Raw genomic sequence first — 23,425 nt, 5'->3', positions numbered from 1 at the left:
GACTAGAAACTCTTCTCACTACTTCAAAGTTAAATTGTTATGTCTGACTAAAATGGTTTTTACTACTTAAAATGTAATTATCATCGAAAATTTAATTTATTTTAGTATTAATCAAAAGTATTTCAAGCAAAAGTTTTGAAATTTAAAAGCGTTTAGTCTGACTAAAATCTTTCATTTTAAATTGTTTTGTCTGACTAAAAAAATTTTTACTACTTAAAATGTAATTATCATCTAAAATTTAAATTATTTTAGTATTAATCAAAAGTATTCAAAGTAAAAGTTTTGAAATTTAAAAGCGTTTAGTCTAACTAAAATCTTTCATCACTACTTAAAATGAACTACTACAAACTCCTTTTATTACTTCAAAATTTAAATGTTGTCTGACTAAAGTCGTTTGTACTACTTAAAATATTAGTTTCAGTCGGAATTTAAATTATTTTACTACTAAGTAGAAAAAATTTTAAATTTTAAGTTTTTATTCTAACTAGAAACTCCTCTTATTGCATAAAAATTAAATTGTTCTGTCTGACTAAAATTTTTTTAACTACTTAAAATATATACCGACAGATTTTTAGTTATGTTACTACTATTTTAAAAATTTGTCAACTTATTTAACACTGCATAAGGTCTGATTAAAAACTCCTTTTACTACTTCAAAATTTAAATGTTGTCTGACTAAAGTCGTTTGTACTACTTGAAATATTAATTTCCATTGGATTTTAAATTATTCTACTACTAAGTAGAAAAATTTTGAATTTAAAAATTTTAATTTTAATTTTAAAGACTAGAAAAGCTTTTCACTACATCAAAGTGAAATTTCTCTGTCTGACTTAAATTATTTCTACTACTTAAAATAAAAATTTCGGTAGGATTTCAAAATAATTTTACTTCTAACTCGAACGATTTTGAATTAAAAAGGTTTTGGTCTGACTAAAAACATTTCTCACTACTTAAAAGTTTAAATATTGTCGGGCTAAAACTGTTTCTACTACTTAAGATACAAATTTCAATACGGTTTTTAATTATTTTACTACTAAGTCGAAAGATTTTGATTTGATTTTACTACTTAAATTATAAATTTCTTTGTGGTTTTAAATTACTTTTCTACTACTAATTTTGAATATATAAAAGTCTGACTAACAACTTATCCTACAATATTTTGCAATATTTTTCTAAAATTATCTATGAATATTTTATTTTATATTTAAGTCTTTATTTTTGTCACAACTCTAAAAATTTATTTTAATAAGAAATAGAAGAAGCTGAAAATAGAATAGCTAAAAAAATTCAAGATGGAAATAGTTTCATTTGAATTTTAATGTAATTTTAAATCTTTCCTCTTGTCTTTTCTCTCAAATTTAAATTTTTGACGTGTACAAAATGCGGTTATAGCAGTGAATTACAAGATATTATTCAGCAAAAATCTGCAAATAGAATCGAGATGAAAAAGTGAAATGTCGTTTTAGAGTTTAACGTTGAGGATAAATTGGTGACCTTCATCAGGAGAAGGATGAAGGGGATAAAAAGAGAAAGAGAGAGAGAGAGAAGAAGGAGAAAATTTCCTTTTTTTACCTTATTATTTAAAGTCAACGTCATTGGCCCCCGAGACGGATATGACTAAAGGTAGCTTGGGATTTTTGAAGAGTGGGGAAACAAAAGGCCTACGATATCTTTGACTGCACCCCCTTTATACACCCCCTCGGGCTCTCTTACTCTTCTCTTAAGGCCTCCATTGTTCATTTTCCCGAGGGCTCGTTCGTCCGGGCCGTCGAGCCTTTTGAACGCTTCAACGATTCACAGATAATTCCCGATGCGCTCTTTTCACCCCGAAAAAGGTTGGTTCCCGTCTGGCATTTCCTCGTTTCTTTCCTCAGCGCAAAAGAATACTGCATCCTTCTGTCGGGTTTTCTTTTCTTTTTTTTTCTTTTTCTTCTTTTTTTTATTGCATCTTCTTCTGTTCTTGGACCCACCACAATGCTTCTCTTCTTCTTATACTTTCTCTCTCTCTCTCTTTATTGCTCCTACTTTTTTCTCAGTTACACTTTATAGAAAAGTCAGTTTAAAAAAAGGTGTCTAAAATTTTCTCTTTAAATCTGTTTCTCCTTTTTTTTAAATTAAAGTCTATCGTGAAAATTTACAAAAATTTTGAAGAACTTGCAATTAACAAGAAACTGAGGTCTGGCTATAAACTTCTTTCACTACTTCAAAATTTAAATGTTGTCTGACTACAATCATTTTTACTACTTAAAACATTAATTTCGATCGGATTTTAAATTACTTTACTATTAAGTAGAAAAAATTTAAATTTTAAAGCTTTTAGTTTAACAAGAAACTCCTGTTACTGCATCAAAGTTAAATTGTTCTGTCTGACTAAAGTCGTTTTTACTACTTAAAATATTAATTTCGGTCGGATTTTTAATTATTTTACTACTAAGAAATGAAACTTCTTTTACTGATTCAAAATTTAAATGTTGACTGACTAATGTCAGTAAATTATGTTACTACTAAGTAGAAAAATTTTGAATTTTAAAATTTTAATTTTAAAGACTAAAAAGTCCTTTCACTGTTTCAAAGTTAAATTATTCTGTCTGACTAAAACTGTTTTTACTACTTAAAATATAAGTCTCAAAAAATTTTTTAGTTAAGCTACTACAACAAAGACTACTAGTACTACTAATTCGCAAAATTGTCGAAATTAACAATATAAAGTCTGACTAAAAACTCATTTCACTACTTCAAAATTTTAATGTCTGACTAAAGTAATTTTTACTACTTAAAATAATAATTTCGGTCGGATTTTAAATTACTTACTACCAAGTTGAAAAATTTTTGATTTTCAAGCTATTAGTCTAAGTAGAAAACCTTTTCACTGCGTCAAAGTTAAATTTTACTGTCTGACTAAAATTGTTTTTACTACTTAAAATATAAATTTCAGACAGAATTTTAGTTCTGCTTCTTGGACTACTACTTATTCGAAACTTGTCAAATTTAACAGCATAATGTCTGACTAAAAACCCCTTTTACTACATCAAAGTTTTAATGTTGTCTGACTAAAGTCGTTTTTACTACTTAAAATATTTATTTCGGTCTGATTTAAAAATATTTTACTACTAAGTAGAAAAATTTTGAATTTTAAAATCCTACCGAATATTTTAAGTAGTAAAAACAATTTTAGTCCGACACCTTTTAAACTTTAAAGTAGAGAAAGGAGTTTTTTTTAGACCAAAAGGTATTAAATTCATAATCGATTGTCTTAATAGCTTTTTATTTCAAAATTGGTGATAAATTAAAATTATTTTACAGAAATGGATGAAAAATTTTTAATTGAAAAATAAAACAGTATGATTGAGAATATTTAAGAGAATATGAGACGAAAATAATATTTTTGATTACAGATTTTCTGCTTCAACAATAATTGACATTTTTTCAAAATAAATATTTAATTCCTTTTAAAAAGAAGGTCAATTTCTTCGAAAAATAGAATTTGACTTCTTCCACATTTATATCTGTTATTTTAAATTAAAAAACTTTTAATACAGAAAAAATAAAAATACATCCAATTTTCATTTACTTCCTACGTTTGGTATAAAAATTTTATTTCTAAAAATTCTCCCAATAGTCTCTGTATAGAAAGAATCAAGAGACGTTTATATACTACATTGTTCAGAAACGATGCTAAAAATCGAAATTCTATTTACTTCATTTTCGAATATAAAGAAAAAAAGGAAGGGGAAAAAGCTGCCTTTTACTTTCTTTTTTTTTCTTTTCTTTTTTTTTTGATCGAAACTCATCAGGTTTTCAAGTCGCGAAAACATGATAGGCGTGTTGTATTCTTCTCTTTTTCGTTTCTCTGGAGTTTTCTCTTTTCTTTCTCTATTTTTTCTTTTTTTTGGTAGGGGGGGGGAATGAACGAAAATTTCTCCGGAAGGGAAGATGAAGTTCGCCACGAAGGGCTTTTGAGTTCAAGGAGGCGTAAGAGTACGCGATGGACATAACGAGGATGACATTGTAGTATAAGAAACTCCTTACTTCTTTTTCCGATATCGAAAAGAAGAAAACTTATAACAAGTTACAAACACATACATGTGACATTTCCAATAACGGTTTGATTAAGTTCCACTCGTATAAGAGTAGATCTAAGGGGTCACTTTATGTTGTCAAACATATTACCAGATCTCACTTATTAATATAAAAATTATTGTTCTTTTGTAATTTTTCTTTTTTTCTTCTTCAAAAATATCTCTTTATATTTAAATTACAGTAGAACCTGTCGAAGTGAAACTCGATGTTAAATTTTTCTTTTTGAATATTAAAAATAATTTTTTTTTCATATTTAAAATATTGAATGCAAAATAATTGTAAATAAAATAATAAATACAAAAAAGTCATAAATAAATAAATAAAAATAAATAAATTAAAGAAGTAACTGAATGAATGAATTAAAAATACAAATTAATTTAATATGCAAAATTATGAAAAACTAAATTAAAAAACAAAACCAATTAAAAAACAAAAACCAAATATAAAATAAAAACTAAATAAAAATCAAAAACCGATTCAAACAATATAAAACTAAATTTAAAAAATAAACAAATAAAAACTAATTTAAAAGACATTTCCTTTTGTTTTATCACACCAACCCCACATAACCTTGGAGTGCGGAGTCCAAGGTATCTGTAGGCAGATTTCCCAAAATTCCCTAAGCAAAAAAAAAAAAAAAAAAAAAAAAAAGACAAAACCAAGAAAAAAACAAAAACTAAATTAAAAATAAAACCAATTAAAAATCAAAACCTAATGAAACACAATAAAATAGTTTTTTAACATTAAAAATAATCCACAAATAAATTAATTAAATTTCAAACTAACATGTAAAAAAAATTAATTGCCATTGGGAATAAAATCTGATTGAAAACGAAAAACTTCAAAATACTCTCTCTTGAAGAAATAAATGCGAAGAGGAACAAAAAAAGGAATCTTTTAACATTTGATGGAAAAAAAAATAAAAATGAAATATGATTTTAATTTCCTCAATTCTTGTGAAAATATTAATAATAATTCGATCTCCAGTCTCGAGAGAAATTTTGCAATTTCAGCAGTAGCATTAGCGGTGGATTAAGTTCATTATTCTATCCCAGTTCGTGATCAACCCTTCACTATAGATTAAGTAAGCGTAATTAAAATGTAATTAAACACTCTTTAATTGAGCAGATGTTATCCCTTCAACCTTTTTTCTCTCGCTTTTTTATTGTACATACATATATATAAATTAAAATTACTCCCCCCCACTACTCCTAGAAAAATTGTAATATCAGTAAAAGACATAAATAAATTAAAAATTAGGGAAAAATATTTTTTTCCCTTTTAACGTTCTTGTTAAGAAAAAGAATAATTAAGAAATTATAATAATTATTATTATTATTGATATTATTCCTGATGTTGCAAATATTATTAACAAATTAATTAAATTAAAAAATTTCATTTTTTTAATTAAAATCTATTTAAATTTATCAATTTATTTAAACATGTAGAATTTAAATGTAAAAACTTATAAGATACCTATGTAAATAAAATAAAATAAATAAAAAAATTTTATAAAAAAAATAAATAACTACTCTCTAAATTTGAATCAGTAAATTTTTTTTAATAATTTAAATAAGTAAGTGAATCTTTTTACTTTGGAATTAGTAAATTTTGTTAATAAATAGTAATTTTTACTAATTTATTACTGAAGTTTACTAACTCAAAACCAACAACAATTTACATTTTAAATAAATTTTATTTCAATTTTAAACAAATTTTTTTTAACTTTTTTAATGGCACTGATTTGTTTCAATATTTAATACATCGACTTTTATTAATTTTCCCTATGTAAATATTGAATGAAAGAAACTAATGCAATTAAAAAAGCTATAAACCTTATTTTTCTTTTTGAAATTTTCTTTAAAGTAAAATTTTTTAAAAATTAAAAATAAATTAATTAAAAATATTTATTTACTTCTTATTTCTTATAAAATTGTAAGTTATAATATTTTTCAGTAATTTTGTTAATTACGATAATTTCAATAATATCCCTCCCTGTAAATATTGAATAAAAATTAGAAGAAAAAAATACAATGGTTTCCTTTTCTCATAGAAGAAAATTAGGAGATTGCGTTACAGTTTCAAAAAAAAAGGAATAAAAAACTTTCTTTTAAAATACGTCTCTTATACATTGGAATCAGTTATAAAAAAAGATCTTCGTATAGAAATACTATAAAACTTTTTCTGAAGCTGTGTGTATGTGTGTGAGAGAGAAACCAATCCTTTTACTCTGAAACTCATTTAAAATCATTCCACTCTCTTACAACTATTACTAAGGAGAGAGGGAGGGGTGGGGTGGGGGTTTGAAAAAAAGAAAAATTTTTAAAAACTCATTACCGAAAAATTTCGAGAAATTAATGAGAATTGTTCAAAGTTATTTGATTCCGTTGAAAGTTAGTCAATTTATCTCACTCTACTTCAAAAAGTAATAAGAAGAATAAAAAAATAAAGTCTGACCCAAACTCAAATTAGTATTTTATTAAGGAAAATGAAATATTTTTCGTTTAGAATATTTTTTTTCTCCAATTATAAAATTTTCGTTTTAATTTTTAACTTTGGAAATATTTTTCAATTACTATATTTTTAATTTAAAATAATTATATTTTCTTTCCCGATTGTATTTTTAATTTTATTTCTGTATTTTTAATAGTTTCTTTTTAATTTTACATTTAGGAATATTTTCCTATTTTCATGTTTAATTCAAAAGATATTTTTTTCCAAATATAATATTTTATTTTTAATTTTGGGAATATTTTCGTATTTCTGTTATTAATTTAAAATATATTTTTCCCTGATTGTATTTTCAATTTTATTTTTGTATTTTTAATTATATCTTTAATTTTAAAATAAAGAATATATTTTCCTCTTTTTATTTGTAATTTTACTTTTGTATTTATAATTGTATCTTTAATTTTAAATTCAGAAATATTTTCCTATTCCTATTTTTAATTTAAAATTTATTTTTTCCCTCGATTATAAATTTTGTATTTTAATTTTTAACTTTAGAAATATTTTCAATTTTAATATGCAAAATCAAAGAGTACATATTTTTTATACTTTCCTTTTTTGTGCTACAAACAAAATTTTTTTGTCCCATATAAAAAAATTGTTTCCGTAATAGAAAATTTTAAATTTTTTTTTTTTTTTTTTTTTGAAATAAATGTGATTTAATAAAAATTCCAAATGTTTCTGGAGAATATTCTGAAAATATTTGAAGAAAAATAATATTTTCAAACGTACCTTTTTTTAATACGTAGATACATGGATGGTCAAAGAGGAAGTCACGAAAGTTGTTGCATTCGGGATCGACATGAGGTTCCCTGCAAAGGCACGTTGGCCGGAAGAACGAGAAAGCTTGCAGTGTTTTTAAAGCTGCTTGACATTTTGACACAGTCACCGTTGAACACGCAACTGCAACAAATAATCACAAAAAAATATTAATTACGAGAAATTTTTTAAAAATTATTATTATATTTTTAATTTTTATTGTCACTATTTTCATTGTTATTTTTTATTATTCTTATTTTTTATTATTATTCAAATTAACTATCATTATTATTTATATTATTAACAGTTATTGTTAATTGTAATTAATTAATAATATTATTTTGGAAATTTATTATTAAATTTCCAATATTATTTCAATTTAAGATTATCATTTTTTTACCATTCGAATATATTATCATTAATATTTATATTTATTAATATTTTTGTTATCAAAATTTATCACCATTAGTAAAATAATGGAATATAATAATTTATCCCATAAGTATTGTTATTATTAAAATTTAATTCTATTAATATTTATACTATAAAAATTTTATTAATAAAATTCATTAACAAAAGTTATAATTAAAATTTATTATCAAAACATATTAAAATATTATTTTCCATTTATTTTAAAGGAATAAAATAAAAGTGATTTTTAAAATTTTTTGCTATTAATATTTATATCATCAATATTATTACTAAAATCAAATATTACAAATATTTTTCTTCTTATTCTCGAATAAAATTATTATAAAAAAAAATATTCGATTAAAATTAAGAAAAAATTTTCCTGTCCTTATAAACTTATAAAAAATAAAATTATAAATTAAAAAATTAATTAATAATAATAAAAATAATTGTTTTCTAAATTCACTTCTTAATTATTCTCTTCATTAACAATGGCACACTCTTTAACAAATAAAAATGAATCTCTGTTCATTTACGGCGTGGTTTTAAATCCAATCATTCGCACCTAAGAGGAAATTAATTAACGAAAATAGTTTTCAGAAATTTAAATTTATAATGCAATTAAACTTCGATTACGAAAGGAAATCGCATTTAACATTTTTTTTTATCCCTGCTTTTTAACTTCAACTGAGCAATTAAATATTGAAACTCACTAAAGCACATATTTCCGTTCATTCATATTTTTTTAAATTCATTTGTTGAAATTTATTACCAACGTTTATAAAGACATAAATAGTAATTAAATTATACGGAGAAAAATTTTTTAAAAAAAAATTCTTTATTTATTTATTTATTTATTATTTATATTTATAAATTTATATTTATAAATATTTTTTTGCTTCTAAATTTTCTGTTTCAACAAAATAGTCAAAATACAAAAAGAAATGTAAATTCTCTGTTTGTGAACGAATTAATTTTTTTTAGATTTATTTTTATTTTAAAATCATTTTCAAGTTCCGCATATTACTAAGTTATAAATTTCAGTATTAAATTGAAAAAATTAGGTTGTATATGAAAAAAATATAACTTCAAGTAAAAATGTATTTTGAACGAATTTATTTTTAGTTTACAATTTTATTTAAAAATAATTTTAATGATAATTTGAAAAAATTGGGTCATGTTATATATTTAAAAAATTATATATAAGATTCAGTGAGAGTATTTTTTGAACCAATTAATTTTTAATTATATAATTTAATTTTAATGTAATTTCAATAATAAATTGAAAAAATTGTGGCGTGTTATATATAGAAGTTTAAGTAAAAAGAAAAAAAAAAGATATTTTTCATGGCACTTTGGTGAACAGGCTGTGCTCGTTACTCTTTACTGATGTTGGAATTCAGTTCTCTCTCTCTCTCTCTCTCCCCTTCCACGAGATATAACTTTTCCCCGTTAAGAGTAGCACTGCTCTATCTTAAATTAAACATTAAGTTCTCCCTGCTGGGAAAATTTTTACTTTTCACTTTGTGCTATCACTGCGATTTTCTCTCCCTGACTTTCTCATCGTGGGTCTTTCTAACTTTTATTTTTACGTTTGAATGACTCGGCATCAAAATTAGGTCTGTTCACAATGTCCATTTGTCACTGAAGATGGAGAATATTCCATTTTTTTCCTCTCTCTCTCTCTTTTTCTACTTTTGTTCTTTTAATTTTCTTATGATAAAGGACAATCTTTCGTTAAGAAAAAGGAATTCTGAAAGTTTTTAAACATTTTTTTATATTTATCCATTTTACCTATTTTCGATTTTAGCCTTGATAGAATTATTTTAAATCAAAGAATTGCCAAAACAATTTTTTTTTATTAATTTAAATTTTACTTAATTTTTTGAATTTAAATTTAAATATTAATTTTCTAAAACTTTAATTAATTAAATAAATTAAATTTTAGTTCTAATGAAATATTACATACCTGATTAATTTTAAAGTTACTTTTAATTTACGCATTTGTAGATAATGCAAATAAATAAATGTAATATTATAATAATAAAAAATAAATAAATAAAAGTGAGATTTTTTTTTATTAATTATGTTTCGTAAGCACGCGAAAAAAAATGGTGAATATATAGAAGCAGTTATAAGGGAGTCGTTTAATTTCAAATAAAGAATGATTTGAATCCATTCTGTTTACCATTTGCCTTGTGACTATTTCACAACTCAAGATAAGGATGTACGCACGGATGTGAGATAAGAATTACAAGACATTTGGTCCTGATAAAGTGGGAGCACGATTTCTTGAAATGCCATTTACTTTAGTTGCTAAGATATCCTTATGTTTCCCCTTTCTCTCTTTTCATTCAAGTTTGTTTTTTTTCTTTTTCTTCCTCTTCTTTTCCACTAAACGATATAGAAAAAAAAAAATCATTCGGGAACGATAAAAATCATGACACACTTTTTAAACACACAAAACACCCTCATTTTAAAGAAAAGAAAAAAGAACAGAAATTAAAATACATTTAAATATGTATTGAAATGAGAGTTTTATTTCTGTATTAAATTTACATTTGTTATGTGGAAGTTTATTGGAAAAATTTGCCTTTTTACGTTCTTTTTAATGTTTTTTTTTAAACCTTTCATTAAATATATGTTTTTGGTGCACGAATAATAATTTAGTATTATTCGAATTATTTGGAGTTTTATTGTTTTTCTTTTAATTATTATTAGATTCAGAGTCTCGTAATTTTAAACTGTAAATTATTAGTTTTATTAATATTTTATTAGTTTTATTAATATTTTTTATTGATTATCTCCTACCTCTTTTTTATTTTAATATAATTAAAATTATAAACTTAAAAGTTTAAATATTGTCTGTCTAAAAGTATTTCTACTACTTAAATTTAAAAAAATTCTCGTCAAAATTTCAATTCTCTTTATAAATTATAAAATTCTTCTCTGATATTCAATTATTTTACAAAATTTTAATCAAATTCTTGTCAAAATTTCAATTATTTTCAAAAGTTTTCTAAAATTCAATGATTTTCAATATCTACTATTTCAATAAAATTTTACAAAACAATTCCATTATTAAAAAAAATTTGAATAAAATTCTACGCAAACATTCAATTATTTTCATAAATAATAACATTTTTTACATAAATTCAATTATTTACAAAATTTTTTATAAATTTCTTCGCAATAATTAAATTATTTTCATAAATAATATGTTTTTTACAGGGATTCAATTATTTTTAAAAATAATAAAATTCTTTTAGGAATTCAATTATTTTCATAAATAATCAAACTCATTGCAGAATTTTAATTATTTTTAATGCAATTTCAATCGAATTCCTTGAAAAATGTAATTATTCTTAAAAATTTTATTAAAATTCGTCCAAAGAATTTAATGTTTTAAAAAATTTGTTGATAAAATTTTTTATGAGAATTTAATTTCAAGAAACATGAAATTAATAAATTATTTATTTTTGTATTTAAATAATTAAATTCTCGTAGAATTTACTAATAAAAATGGTTTTAAAAATGAATTTCAGTTAAAATTTTAGATTATAATTAAATATATTAAAATCATTATAACGTGGATTTTTATAAATAATTAAATTTTGAAAAAGTTTCAAATTAAAATCATTGAAATTCTTAATTTTTCATATTTTTGCCAAACAATTCTGTAGAATTAATTCTTTTTAAAAGTTTAATAGGATTTTTTATTGTAACTATTGTAAGTTTTTATTTTTCAATAAATATTTAATTGCAGAATTTGCGAATAATTGAAATTTTGTAAAATAGAATTGCAAACGAATGAATTTAAAAATTCTCAAAGAATATTTTTTTAAATTATTAAAAATAATGGATTTATTGAAGAATTTTAGTTAAAAACACTAGAAAAAAATTTAATTTTAGAGGAGTTAGAAATTATTGCAGAAATTCAATTATTTTCAAGAATAATAAAATTCTTCTTAAGAATTCAATTATTTTTACTAATAGTAAAACTGATCGCAGAGTTTCAATTATTTTTCATACAATTATAATTGAATTCCTTGAAAAAAGTAATTATGTTCATGCAAGTTTTAATAAAATTCGACAAAAAGAATTCAATTATTTAAAAATTTGTTAATAAAATTCTTTATGAGAATTGAATTTTGAGAAACATTCAATTATCCAATAAATTATTTACTTTTGCATTTAAATAATTAAATTTTGGTAGAATTTTCTAATAAAAATTGATTTTCATTTTATAAAAATGAATTTCAGTTAAAATTTTAGATTATAATTGAATATTAAAAGCAATATAGCGTGAATTTTTAGAAATAATTGAATTTTGAAATAAATTTTTTTAAAAAAGTTTAATTGAATTTTCTTTTATATTATTTGAAGTTTTTATTTTCTAATATGCATTAAATTAAAGAATTTAGGAATAATTGAAATTTCGTTAAATTTAATATTGTAAACAAATGGATTGGAAAATTGCCAAAGAACTTTCTCGAAAATTATTAAAAATAATATTGCTATAAAGTAAAATTGTAGTTAAAAATTTTTGAAAATAATAATTGAATTGAAATGATGAAAATAATGTTGAAGATGTACAATATTCTTATAATATAAAATAATGATTTCATTACTTAGTCATCTTTAATTATTATAAAATATGAAGAAAGACTCGGAGTTATCGATATCTTCATATTTTATAGTTATAAAAAAATTTAATGAACTAAAATTTCATTCATTGTAAAAAATGACACCAAAATTGATTATTTTAATCTTTTTTGGTGTTAATTTAATCTGCAACACTTTTTAACAGCATGTGATTGTTACAGAATTTAATGTTAATTTTTTCGACCACTTTTCTCTTAAAATATTAAATAAATTAAGCTAGTTTTTTGTGAATAACTCTAAAATATCATAAAGAAGGGCAGTGATGTGAAAAAGTTTTAATATTTTTAAAATTATTTATTAAAAAATAACTTTAAAATTATCAGTTCTCAAAATCACTTTTAATCAATTTCTCGTCTTTTCCGATTTCAAAGTATTTTTTTATAATTTATTTTAGAATTATTAAAACTTTTGCACATCACTGCTCTTCTTTATTATATTTTAGAGTTATTCACAAAAAACTAGCTTAATTTATTTAATATTTTAAGAGAAAAGTGGTCGAAAAAATTAACATTGATTTCTGTAACAGTCACATGCTGTTAATACCTCACAATTTACTGTGATCTTATACTTCTGACCAAATCGAATCTTACTACTTAAGAGAAGTAATAAAACTTTAGTTGTTTGGTCTGACCAAAACTACTTTTACTACTAATATTATGAATTTTAGTCTAAACGAAAGTTACCTCTACTACTGATTCTCAAATTTCTCGTCAAAGATTAGAAGGAAATGGGAGACACACGTTATCGTTGGGGGAGGGCGTAATGATTTAAATACGGGATAATTTCTCCAGTCCGATAAATTCCCACACGTAGAAAGTGGAATCGAGAGAGAGAGAGTAAGAGAGAGGAATTCTTTTGGGAATTGAGGCAGGTAGTGGTGTCGGTTTCCACCAGAGGAGATCGGAAGCAAAGTTTTCGTATTAATTTGCAAGCGTCGGAACATCCTGCACTCTCGGCCTCACCAATTCCTTCATCGTTGGCTCTACAGCCGCGAAGCGCATTCACCTATCGAGCTCAAAAGCCTCTCCTAGTAAGCTCCAACGTCTAACTGTGCGAGAAAGCTAATGATCTTTCGGCATTTACTATCCCTCTTGGGGGAAAATTTCCAACCGTTTTCTTACGCAGAAGTCAAATATTTCTCTTTTGCTCTCTCTCTCTCTTGCTCTTTTGCTCTCTATATACATATATACATATAAAATCCCCGCTGCGATTTTCGCATGTTATATTATCAATTAAGGATCAAAGCTTAACCACTGGTAAAGGAGGGCGGTTTAAGTTTAAACTACCCAGAAAGCATTGCGGTACAAATTCAACTCTGTTACTCAACAAGTTTATAGTCTCATATATACATATATATATATTAGATGCTTATGGATTCATATATAGAAATATAATCCCCTGTAGTAAATCTTATGCGCAATTGCAAATAAAAAGAAAAATTTCCACGCTCCTTATAATCATTGAAAAGGAAATTTTATTTTTTATAAATTTTTTTCAATTTCGTTTGACTGATCTAAATTATTATGCAAATTATTCTCCATTTTATTTATAAAAATATTAAAAAATTTTTGATTAAGAAGTAAGAAATATACCCATTTTATGCATAATTTTTATTTCTAAATAACAATATTAATATTAAGAAAATATTAAGAAACGGGAATATCTAATTTTTTTCTTTTGGGAAGAAAAAAATTAGATATTCCCGTTTCTTAATATTTTTGTAAAAATTATATGTAAAAATTATATTATTCTTCTATTATAGTTAATGAGTCAAACAAAAAAGTCACAAAAATTCAGAATTTTCTTATGAATACTAAAAATTTAATTTTTTTCAGTATACTTTTAATAAAAATTCCTGACTTTTCCTTGAAATACCAATGTTGGAATATATACGATTATTCTTATAATTATAATAATATTAAAACTATATATTCTAATTCATATTTTATTTTTATAAAATTATTGCTAGTAATAATAAATAATAGATGGTTAAAATCATTACCCAAATAGTAATAAATAATTAATTACAGTAATTTATAATGATAATAATGGTTAGCAATCAATAGTTTGTAATTATTAGGAAAAAGTAACTGATAATTGCAACCATTATTGTTATGAATAATAATAATTATTAGTAGATACCGTAAATTAATAATAAAATAATAGTTAATATTCAGTCATTAAAATAATTAATTAATAACAATGATTCTTGAAATAAATTATACTTTTGACAGACAGTTAAGAGAGAAGTTGTTCTACTTCCTTATTTTTTTTATATTTAAATAAAAAAAAACAAATCTGAAATTTAAATTTATTTTCAAAGGTAATTAAATTATTAAAATTTTCAATAATTTTACGTTGCATTGAAGGAAGGTAATTATAATTTTCTCTCAATATGTAATAAATTTATTAAATAATTATTTAATATTTTTCCAACTTTAAAAAATACTGTTATTTTTTTATTTGACTGAAAATTGAAATTCTTTCTTAAATGCAATTTTTAATTATTTATAAAAAATATAAAAGAGTAAATTTTTAACACTTTCACTAAAAGGCATGTTAAATTTTAATTGTTTTTTTTATTCTATATTGCATTATATGAAAGTATCGTATTGTATAAAATGAATAATTAAATTATATTTCAAAATAGAAAAGTGTAGCGTAAAATAAAAAATCTATATTTTTAATTTTTAAATAAAGAAAATACAAAAATGTAATATAAATATACGAAATTATTATAATATTTTAATTCTTGCAGCAGAAGATGTAATTTGATGTTTCAAAGGAATATTTAATGAAACATAATATTATAATATAAATTGATAACAATGTGTAATATAGTAGTAATTATATAAAACTATAAGAAATATTTATTAGATTTTTATAAAATTTTCATGATTTAAAATTTTTTATAATAATTATAATTATTGGAATTATTATACTATTTATTATTATTATAATATTTATTATAATATTTATTATAATATATATTATAAATAAGAAGATAGAAAATGTACAGAAAATGAATAGAAAAACAAGAAAGGAGAAAGAAAATCTTTCGTATTAGAGAAAAATATTCCGTTTCGAAAATAGGATAATAAGAGAAAAATAAAAATATGCTTATACAGTGGCATTTCACAATAATTTGGAATTAAGTGAAATAAAAAATAATAACCCATACGTATTCTTATTTCAGAATCAAGTGAGTATAATGGAAAATTTTCTCTATATCGAGAAATTCTTTTATTGGGAGAATCGTTTGTAAAGGAATTGTAAAAACGCAACAACCGACAAGTTTCTTACTATTATTTTCTAACACGAGTGCCAGAAGCACACAACAGTGCTTTTCTCTGTTACCATAAATGATCCGTTTTCATTGCGAAATAAAAAGTACATAACGACACTTGTTATTGCCGCATATTTGAAACGAGAAGTTTTGTTTAAAAAAAAAGAAACACACCCACACAGACAGAAAAAGACAATTTTCCATCAAATTAAATTTGCATAATAATTAAAATTTTTAAAAATTAAAAATAAAAATAATAAAAATGAAAAATTAATTATTGTGAAAATTTATTTTACTTTTTAATTTTTATTTAATTTAATTATTAATTAATTATTTAATTAATTATCAATTAATTTCCTTTCATATTAATATTATACATATTACATTATATGTTTATATTATATATCGTTTATATGTTAATTAACTGAAATCGATGATATTAATTAAAATTTCAAAAAAGCAAAAAAGTATCATTGTTTGCTCTAATTATATACTCAATGATTGACTATAGACTATTATTTTAATTAAAAGTAATGTTAATTTAAATGTATCTTCATTACAACTGACATTTAATATTATCATCGATATGTTTCCACTTTAAAAAAACGTAAATAATAAAAATAAATAAATTGCAAGGTAATATACAAAATTAATCGAAATATTATAAATTAAAACTATTATTGTAATTATAATAAAAATTATCAATAAATAAAAAAAATATAATGAAATAAATAATTTTGATAAAAAATAAAAATTGTACTTGCTAACGAGATATGAAAATATAGTAAAAAGAAATATTAAAAATTATTATACTAATTTTATAATTGAAATTATTTTCCATAAGTAATTAAAATTACTATCAATTATTAATTCTTGAAAATAACTTTTGTTTGTTAATTGAAATCAGGTCCTCGTGATTGATAATGGAATCTGTTTTAAATCCATTGCGGTTATTTTGCCCCCGAAACAAGATTGATTGATCAAACAAATTGATAGATTTCAAATTTAGAATACAGAAAAAGCCATACTATACTGGTCATTCATACGAAAAAATCATTCATCATTTTTCAGTGAAATATATATTTTTTTTATTTTTCCTAGGCTTTTAAAAAAAGCCCTCTTTCTCACTTTTTTTCTCTCTGCAAATATATTATTTTAAACAAATAATACTTTATTAATTTAATATATTACTATTATTTTTTTTTATTTTTTTAAATTAAAAAAAATTAATTTACATGTTTATATATATTTTTTCGCGCGGCTAACTTTTCACTCACTTTTTTAAATAAAATTAGCAATTTTAAAAATAATAGAAGGTAAAAATTTTTAATTCAATTCTTTTTTATAAAAATAAAATATGAATTGGAGTATATAGTTTTAATTTTATTATAAATATAATTATAATTCTGACATAGGGAATTCAAAGAAAAGTCAGGAATTTTTATTGAAAGTATTGAAAAAAATTAAATTTTTAGAATTTATAAGAAAATTCTTAATTTTTTTGTCTTTTTTGTTAAATTCATAAACTATAAAATTACCACGAATTCTAATACAAAACCTTCAATTTCTGACAAAAATTTCTATTTAAATAACTTAAATATTGTACAACTATCATAAAATAAATTATTTATTGAATAATTTTACTTCAATAATTCAAAATTAATGCAATTTTAAAAAAGTTGCGTTTACAATTTTCATAAATGAATTATTATCTTTATAAATAAATACATTTTTCTACAAAATTCAATTATTTTCAAAAATTTTCCTCATTTCAATGATTTTCAATATCTACTATTTTAATTTAATAAAATTTTCCAAAAGAATTCAATTAATTGAAAAAAATTTTAATAAATTATTTTTAATACAGCTTTAATTGAATTTCTTAAAAAATGTAACTATTCAAAAAAATTTTATTAAAATTCGTCAAAAGAATTCAATAATTTAAAAATTTTTTTAAAAAAATTCCTTATAAGAATTAAATTTTAAGAAACATTTAATTAGTCAATAAATAATTTACTTTTGTATTAAATTAATTGAATTCACTGATTTTCAATATCTAAAATTTTAATGAAATTATTCAAAAGAATTCAATTATTTAAAAATAATTTTAATAAAATTGTACCTACGCAAACATTTAATTATTTTCATAAATAATAAAAATCTCACAAGAATTCAAATAATAAAACTCATCGCAGAATTTTAATTATTTTTTATACAATTTTAATCGAATTACTTGAAAAATATGTAACTATTCTATAAAATTTTATTAAAATTCGTCGAAAGAATTCAATTATTTAAAAATTTGTTAATAAAATTCTTCATAAGAATTAAATTTTAAGTAACATTTAATTATTCAATAAATAATTTACTTTTGTATTTAAATAATTGAATTCTCGTAGAATTTTCTAATAAAAATTGATTTGAAAATGAATTTTAGTTTAAATTTTAGATAAATAATTTTAATGACAAATTTGTTTGATGAAAAATAGGAAAATATTAAGTTTCCATTTATTCTTAATGGTTATCTTCTTGTAGCGTAAGTGAGATTACATAATCGAAAAATAGCAATTTTCAATGATGAGAGATTCACCGAGTAGAAAGAATAAAATTGGGATATATAAAAGGATGTGAAAATAATCCAGTATTATGGTTTTCTATTAGAGTATAAGCTTCTTGTGTCAACAGCTTGACGATGATACTGTGTCGAAATCGGGTAAAATGAAAGGGAGAGAGAGAGAGAGAGAGAAATATAGAGAGAGATAGAGTAAGAGAGAGAAAGAGAGAGAGAGTGAGAGAGAGAGAGGGAGGATTATATTTAGAGGGTGACTGGCACAGGAAACCGCGTTGGCGAAAATTTTCACTGAAATCGTGAGGCAGACAAGACTAATAAGTCTATATATGTATATTACAAGCTCAGCATCCCTACAATCACGTGATACACATCTGCATTCATCACGATATGTATCTCAATATTCCAAATGGAATATGTTCAACAGCTTCAAAAGTTGAAAGTGAATCATAAAAATACATTATTTTAAATTCATTTTTATAATTCCTTTTTAGAGAGGGAAAAAAATTTAAATTAAAGAAAAATATAATTTCTCTTTCTGAATTTTTTTTAAATATTCTACAACATTATGCATTCCCTAAGAGGATGATGAAATTGAATTAAATAAATGAACAGTAAATATTTACAGATTTTAAATTATAAATAAACAAAGGGGAGGCGGTATGAATAAATATAAGTTTGCAAAAGTTAATAGATGTTACTGAAAAGAGTAAAAAATAAGAAGAAAATAATAATAATTAGGTAAACAATAAGAAACAAATAAAAAATAATCAAAACTAGTAAAAATAATTTAAAAAAATTGGAAAAAATGAAAAAGTTAGTTATGTCTGACTAAACCTGTTTTTACTACTTAATTGCTGATTAATTTAAATTTACTACTTATTGCTGATTTTCAAATTTCCGAACATGAAAGGTTTAGGTCTGACTAAAAACTCCTTTGACTACTTTAAGGTTTTAATAATGTTGTCTGTCAGAAATTCTTTTTACTACTTGAAATATTATTTTGAATTTAAGTTATTTTACCACTAATTAGAAAGTTTTCGAATTCAATAGTCTGATTAAATCTATTTTTACCACTTAAAATAAATAATTCAGGTATATTTTAACTTATTTTAGTATTAATTTTCAAATTTTCAAAATTGAAAGGGTTTCGTCTGACCATAAAGATTTTTGCTACTGAAAATAATTTATAATAGTTTAGTTTCAATAATTTTTGAATTATGATGCGTTTGAACTAACTAAAGTATTTTTTTACTACTTCAAATTAATGGGTGCTACGAAAATAAACACAATCAAGATTCATGACGAAAAAAAAACACTCTCAAAAAAAATATAACCAAAAATACAGTTTTCATTTTAAGTTTTCTGCTGAAATAAAAGAGCTTTTTCAAATTTTCTCTTTCGTGTTGTAATATTTATTAAAAAATTTAATATAATCAAATTATTTTTTCAAAAATAAAACTTCATTTTTTAATTTAAAAATCTGGAGTGTTAGTTTTCTTGCAAAGAAATTTTAAAAGTGTTTTTCTTCGTAACACCCATCGAAATGTAAAGTATCTTGAAATGTATATCTACTTAAAACTGTTTACAGCTTAATATTTATTATGTCTGACTAAACCTATTTTTACTACTAGAAATAAAAAATTCAGTTAGATTTTAACTTAAATTATGACTGATTTTGTAATTTATAAAATTAAAAGTGTTTAGTCTGACTAAATTGATTTTTACTACTTAATAATAAATTAATAACAATTTACCTGTTCTGTCTGACTAAAACTACTTTTACTACTGAAATCATGTATTTTAGTCTAACCACAAGTAACATTTACTCCTTATTTTAAAAATTTATGTTCTGCCCGACTAAAATTGTTGTTACTACTTAGAATATGAATTTAGGATTGATTTTAAGTTCTCAAACTATTATTTCAAAAGTTTTCGTATTATGATGCATTTTGGCTGACTAAAATAGTTTTTACTACTTACATTACAGGAAATTTTAATAAAAAATAAATACAAAAAAAAAATTAAATACAAAGGAAGAACAAAAATAAGTAAATGAAAAATTACATAAAAAAATTGACAAACAATAACAAGCATATTGAAGAAATAACAGTAAGAGAATAAATATAAAACGGATAAATAAAAATGGTAAATAAAAATAGTGAAAAACAATAATAATAACAAAGATATTAATATAGAGAAGAATAATATCTTTTAAACGCCTGAAGTGTAACAAAAAAAAAAGAATAAACAAATTACTTCGTAATAAAAGAGAAATATAAATATAAATTTTTTTTACAGAGGTCAATCAGAAATAAAATGGTTTTTTTTTTCTTTCTTTTTTTCTATTTTTTTTTTTATTATTTTGAACTACAATTTTTTCGCGAGTATATATATTCAATTATTCGCCTTTACCTTCTGGCACTTTTACAGTACGATAAACCGTAACCAGTTTCGTTGATATAGCGTCGATTAAAACCATAACCGTTCGTTACTCATGCGTTGAACGTAGTTGCATCCGGTCCGAAGTCGTAATTCATTGATTAAAAAAAGAAGAAATAAAAAAAAAAAAAACAAGAAAGAAAGAAATGGATGAAAAAAACACACACACATATATATAGAGAGAAAATAAAAACAAAAACACGGTAACCTCTCGCGGTGCACCAACCTCGTGGAAAAGTACTCCAAACCTTTCCCCTCCCCCCACTCACCCCCACTACACGTACCCCATTGTACTCGATAGCCGAGCGACGCTTTGGCCCCAACAAAACGTACATTGTATTTTCCAACAATGGAGGTGTCCCCCTTATCGGTTGTATTTTCGCCCTCACGGTTTTCACGCTTATTAATGGGAAAGAAGGTGAACCTCAAGGACCTAGTGCCTACTCGAAACCACCTCACTCTCTTTTTTTTTCATCTTCTTCTTTATTTTACTTTTCTTTTTTACTCAAGAAAGAATCACATGAAATAGAGAAGAATCTTTCGTTTTTATCAACAACAGTGAAATTTACGCTTTGTATGTCAAAGAGAGAGAGAGAGAGAGAGAGAGAATAAATAATAGAAGAAAGAGAAAAGAGGAATGAAAATAATGTGCTTTAAAAATGAAGAAATTCGAAAATATTTACCAGAAACTGTAAATAAATTGTGTCACACTCAATTGTGGGAAATTTTTCTCTTTTATGAAAAAAAAACGAGAGAATAGAAAACAACATTTCTATTGTCTTTATAAAACGGTATTTTAGTATTTAAACGAGAATTGTACGAATTTTATTTTTGTTTTGTTGCAATTTTTCTATTTTTATTACTGTGCAAAAAAAAAAAAATTAACAAAATTTTTGTATTTTTGATTAGAGATTGTTTGGCTGAAAATGCAATTTACTGCCTTGTAGGAAATTTTAAACAAATCAAAAAGTTAGGAATTTTTTTAACAATAACATACAAAATAAATATTTGTTTACTATGTAATAATAGATTTATAATAAAAAATTGCTGTCTGACTAAAAATTGACTGGTACTACTTATTTAAGATAGTTCAAATTTTGTTACCCAAATCGAACTAATTGGAAATTCGTAAAAAAAATCTGACCATAATCGAATTTTACTATTGATAATTTGAAATGAAATTTGTCTGACTAAACATTGACAATTGCTACTTTTAATAAAATGCGAGACACATTAAACATTGTTCCCACTTTGAAATGTGCGAAATTTTGAAAAAAGTCTGACGATAATCGAATATTACTACTAATGAACCGAAACAAAAATTGCTGCCTGACTAAAACTAGACTTTTACTACTAATAATATAATGCAAGACAAGATAAATTTCTATCTCCATTTGGAAATAACTGAAACTTTGAAAGAGGCTCGATTATTATCGAATTTTACTACTAGAAATCAAAAATAAAAACTGATGTCTGACTGAAAATTGACTGGTACTATAGTTTACTAGAAACCCTCTACACTACTTTCAAGTTTAAACGTTCTGTCTGACTTAAATTGATAATACTACTTAAAATGTAAATTTCTGCCTGATTTTAATTTTAAATTATTTTTACTACTAAATAAGAAAGTTTAAAAACTAACAAGAAAGACGAAAAACTTTTTTTACTACTCAGGACGTAAAATTATTCAATACCGTTTTTAATATTTTTAATATTAAAAACTTAATATTTTTCTGTCTGACGAAACCTATTTTTACTACTTAAAATAAGTACTACCGCCAAATTTTTAAGTTACCTTACTACTTAATTTTAAAATTTTCAAAATTAGAAAGGATTTGTCTGACCAAATCGATTTGTACTACTTGACAGCTAATTAATAGTAATTTAGTTCTTTAGTCTGACTAAAACTATTTTAAGCACTAGTATACTACTTAAAATTGATTTTTATTTCATAATATTAAAATAAAATAACCATATAATAGTAAAGAATTTTGATTCTCTAATATATGTTTATTAAATTATTGAAAAAAGAGAGAATTATTTTGATTAATTATTATTTTCCAATTAATATTACTATAGCTTTATGAACGTATATATTAAAAGCATTAAATTGAATTCAATTTGTCAATCGATTGAATGACCAGAAGTATATTTTAATAACTATTAGAATGAATGGTTTGTCGATGATTCGTGATGTTGAAAAGCAACAGGGCTTATATATATATATTCTGGTTAATTTTCCTGAATAAACGTCTAAACCCACAGATTAATTACACCGACAACCAATCCTTGTCTGGAAAGTTAACTTCAATATATATCAAAATCGTGTTATAGTTGATAAACACATATTCGCATATTTATAAGTAATATAATATTCTCTCTGCATATGACGTAATTCCAATTCAGTATTCTAAATTGCATTCAAAGAATATTTTTATGATGGACAGCAATAATTGCAAACGGAAACAAGTTTTCTATAAATATTTCTAAAAAAAGAATAAGAAATTGAAAGGAAAAACTGATTTCTACTATATTTAGTGTACTCCATATAACATAAGCTTCACTCCCCTGTCTGACTAAAAATATTCCTACCACTTAAAATAAAAATTTATGACTAATTTAAAATTATTTTCCCATTTCAAATTTAAAAGGTTTGTAATTTAAAGACATTTATAGTATGATTAGAAACACCCTTCACTACTTTA

The 23,425-nt window shown here is 22.8% G+C and overlaps 1 protein-coding gene across 3 annotated transcripts in view; it reads right to left on the bottom strand.

Moving 5' to 3' along the window:
- Positions 1 to 23,425, bottom strand: part of LOC122509404 — a 531,572-nt gene that overhangs the window by 286,418 nt on the left and 221,729 nt on the right. For all 3 annotated transcript variants that reach the window (XM_043623440.1, XM_043623442.1, XM_043623441.1), the window contains exon 3: positions 7,321 to 7,491. In XM_043623440.1, coding sequence (XP_043479375.1) covers positions 7,321 to 7,491 — 171 coding nt within the window. The remainder of the gene's footprint in view (positions 1 to 7,320; positions 7,492 to 23,425) is intronic.

The sequence above is a fragment of the Leptopilina heterotoma genome, unplaced genomic scaffold (assembly GCF_015476425.1).
Source record: "Leptopilina heterotoma isolate Lh14 unplaced genomic scaffold, ASM1547642v1 Lhet_60, whole genome shotgun sequence".
Lineage (NCBI taxonomy): Eukaryota > Metazoa > Arthropoda > Insecta > Hymenoptera > Figitidae > Leptopilina > Leptopilina heterotoma.
This window is presented reverse-complemented; position numbering and strand designations above follow the sequence as displayed.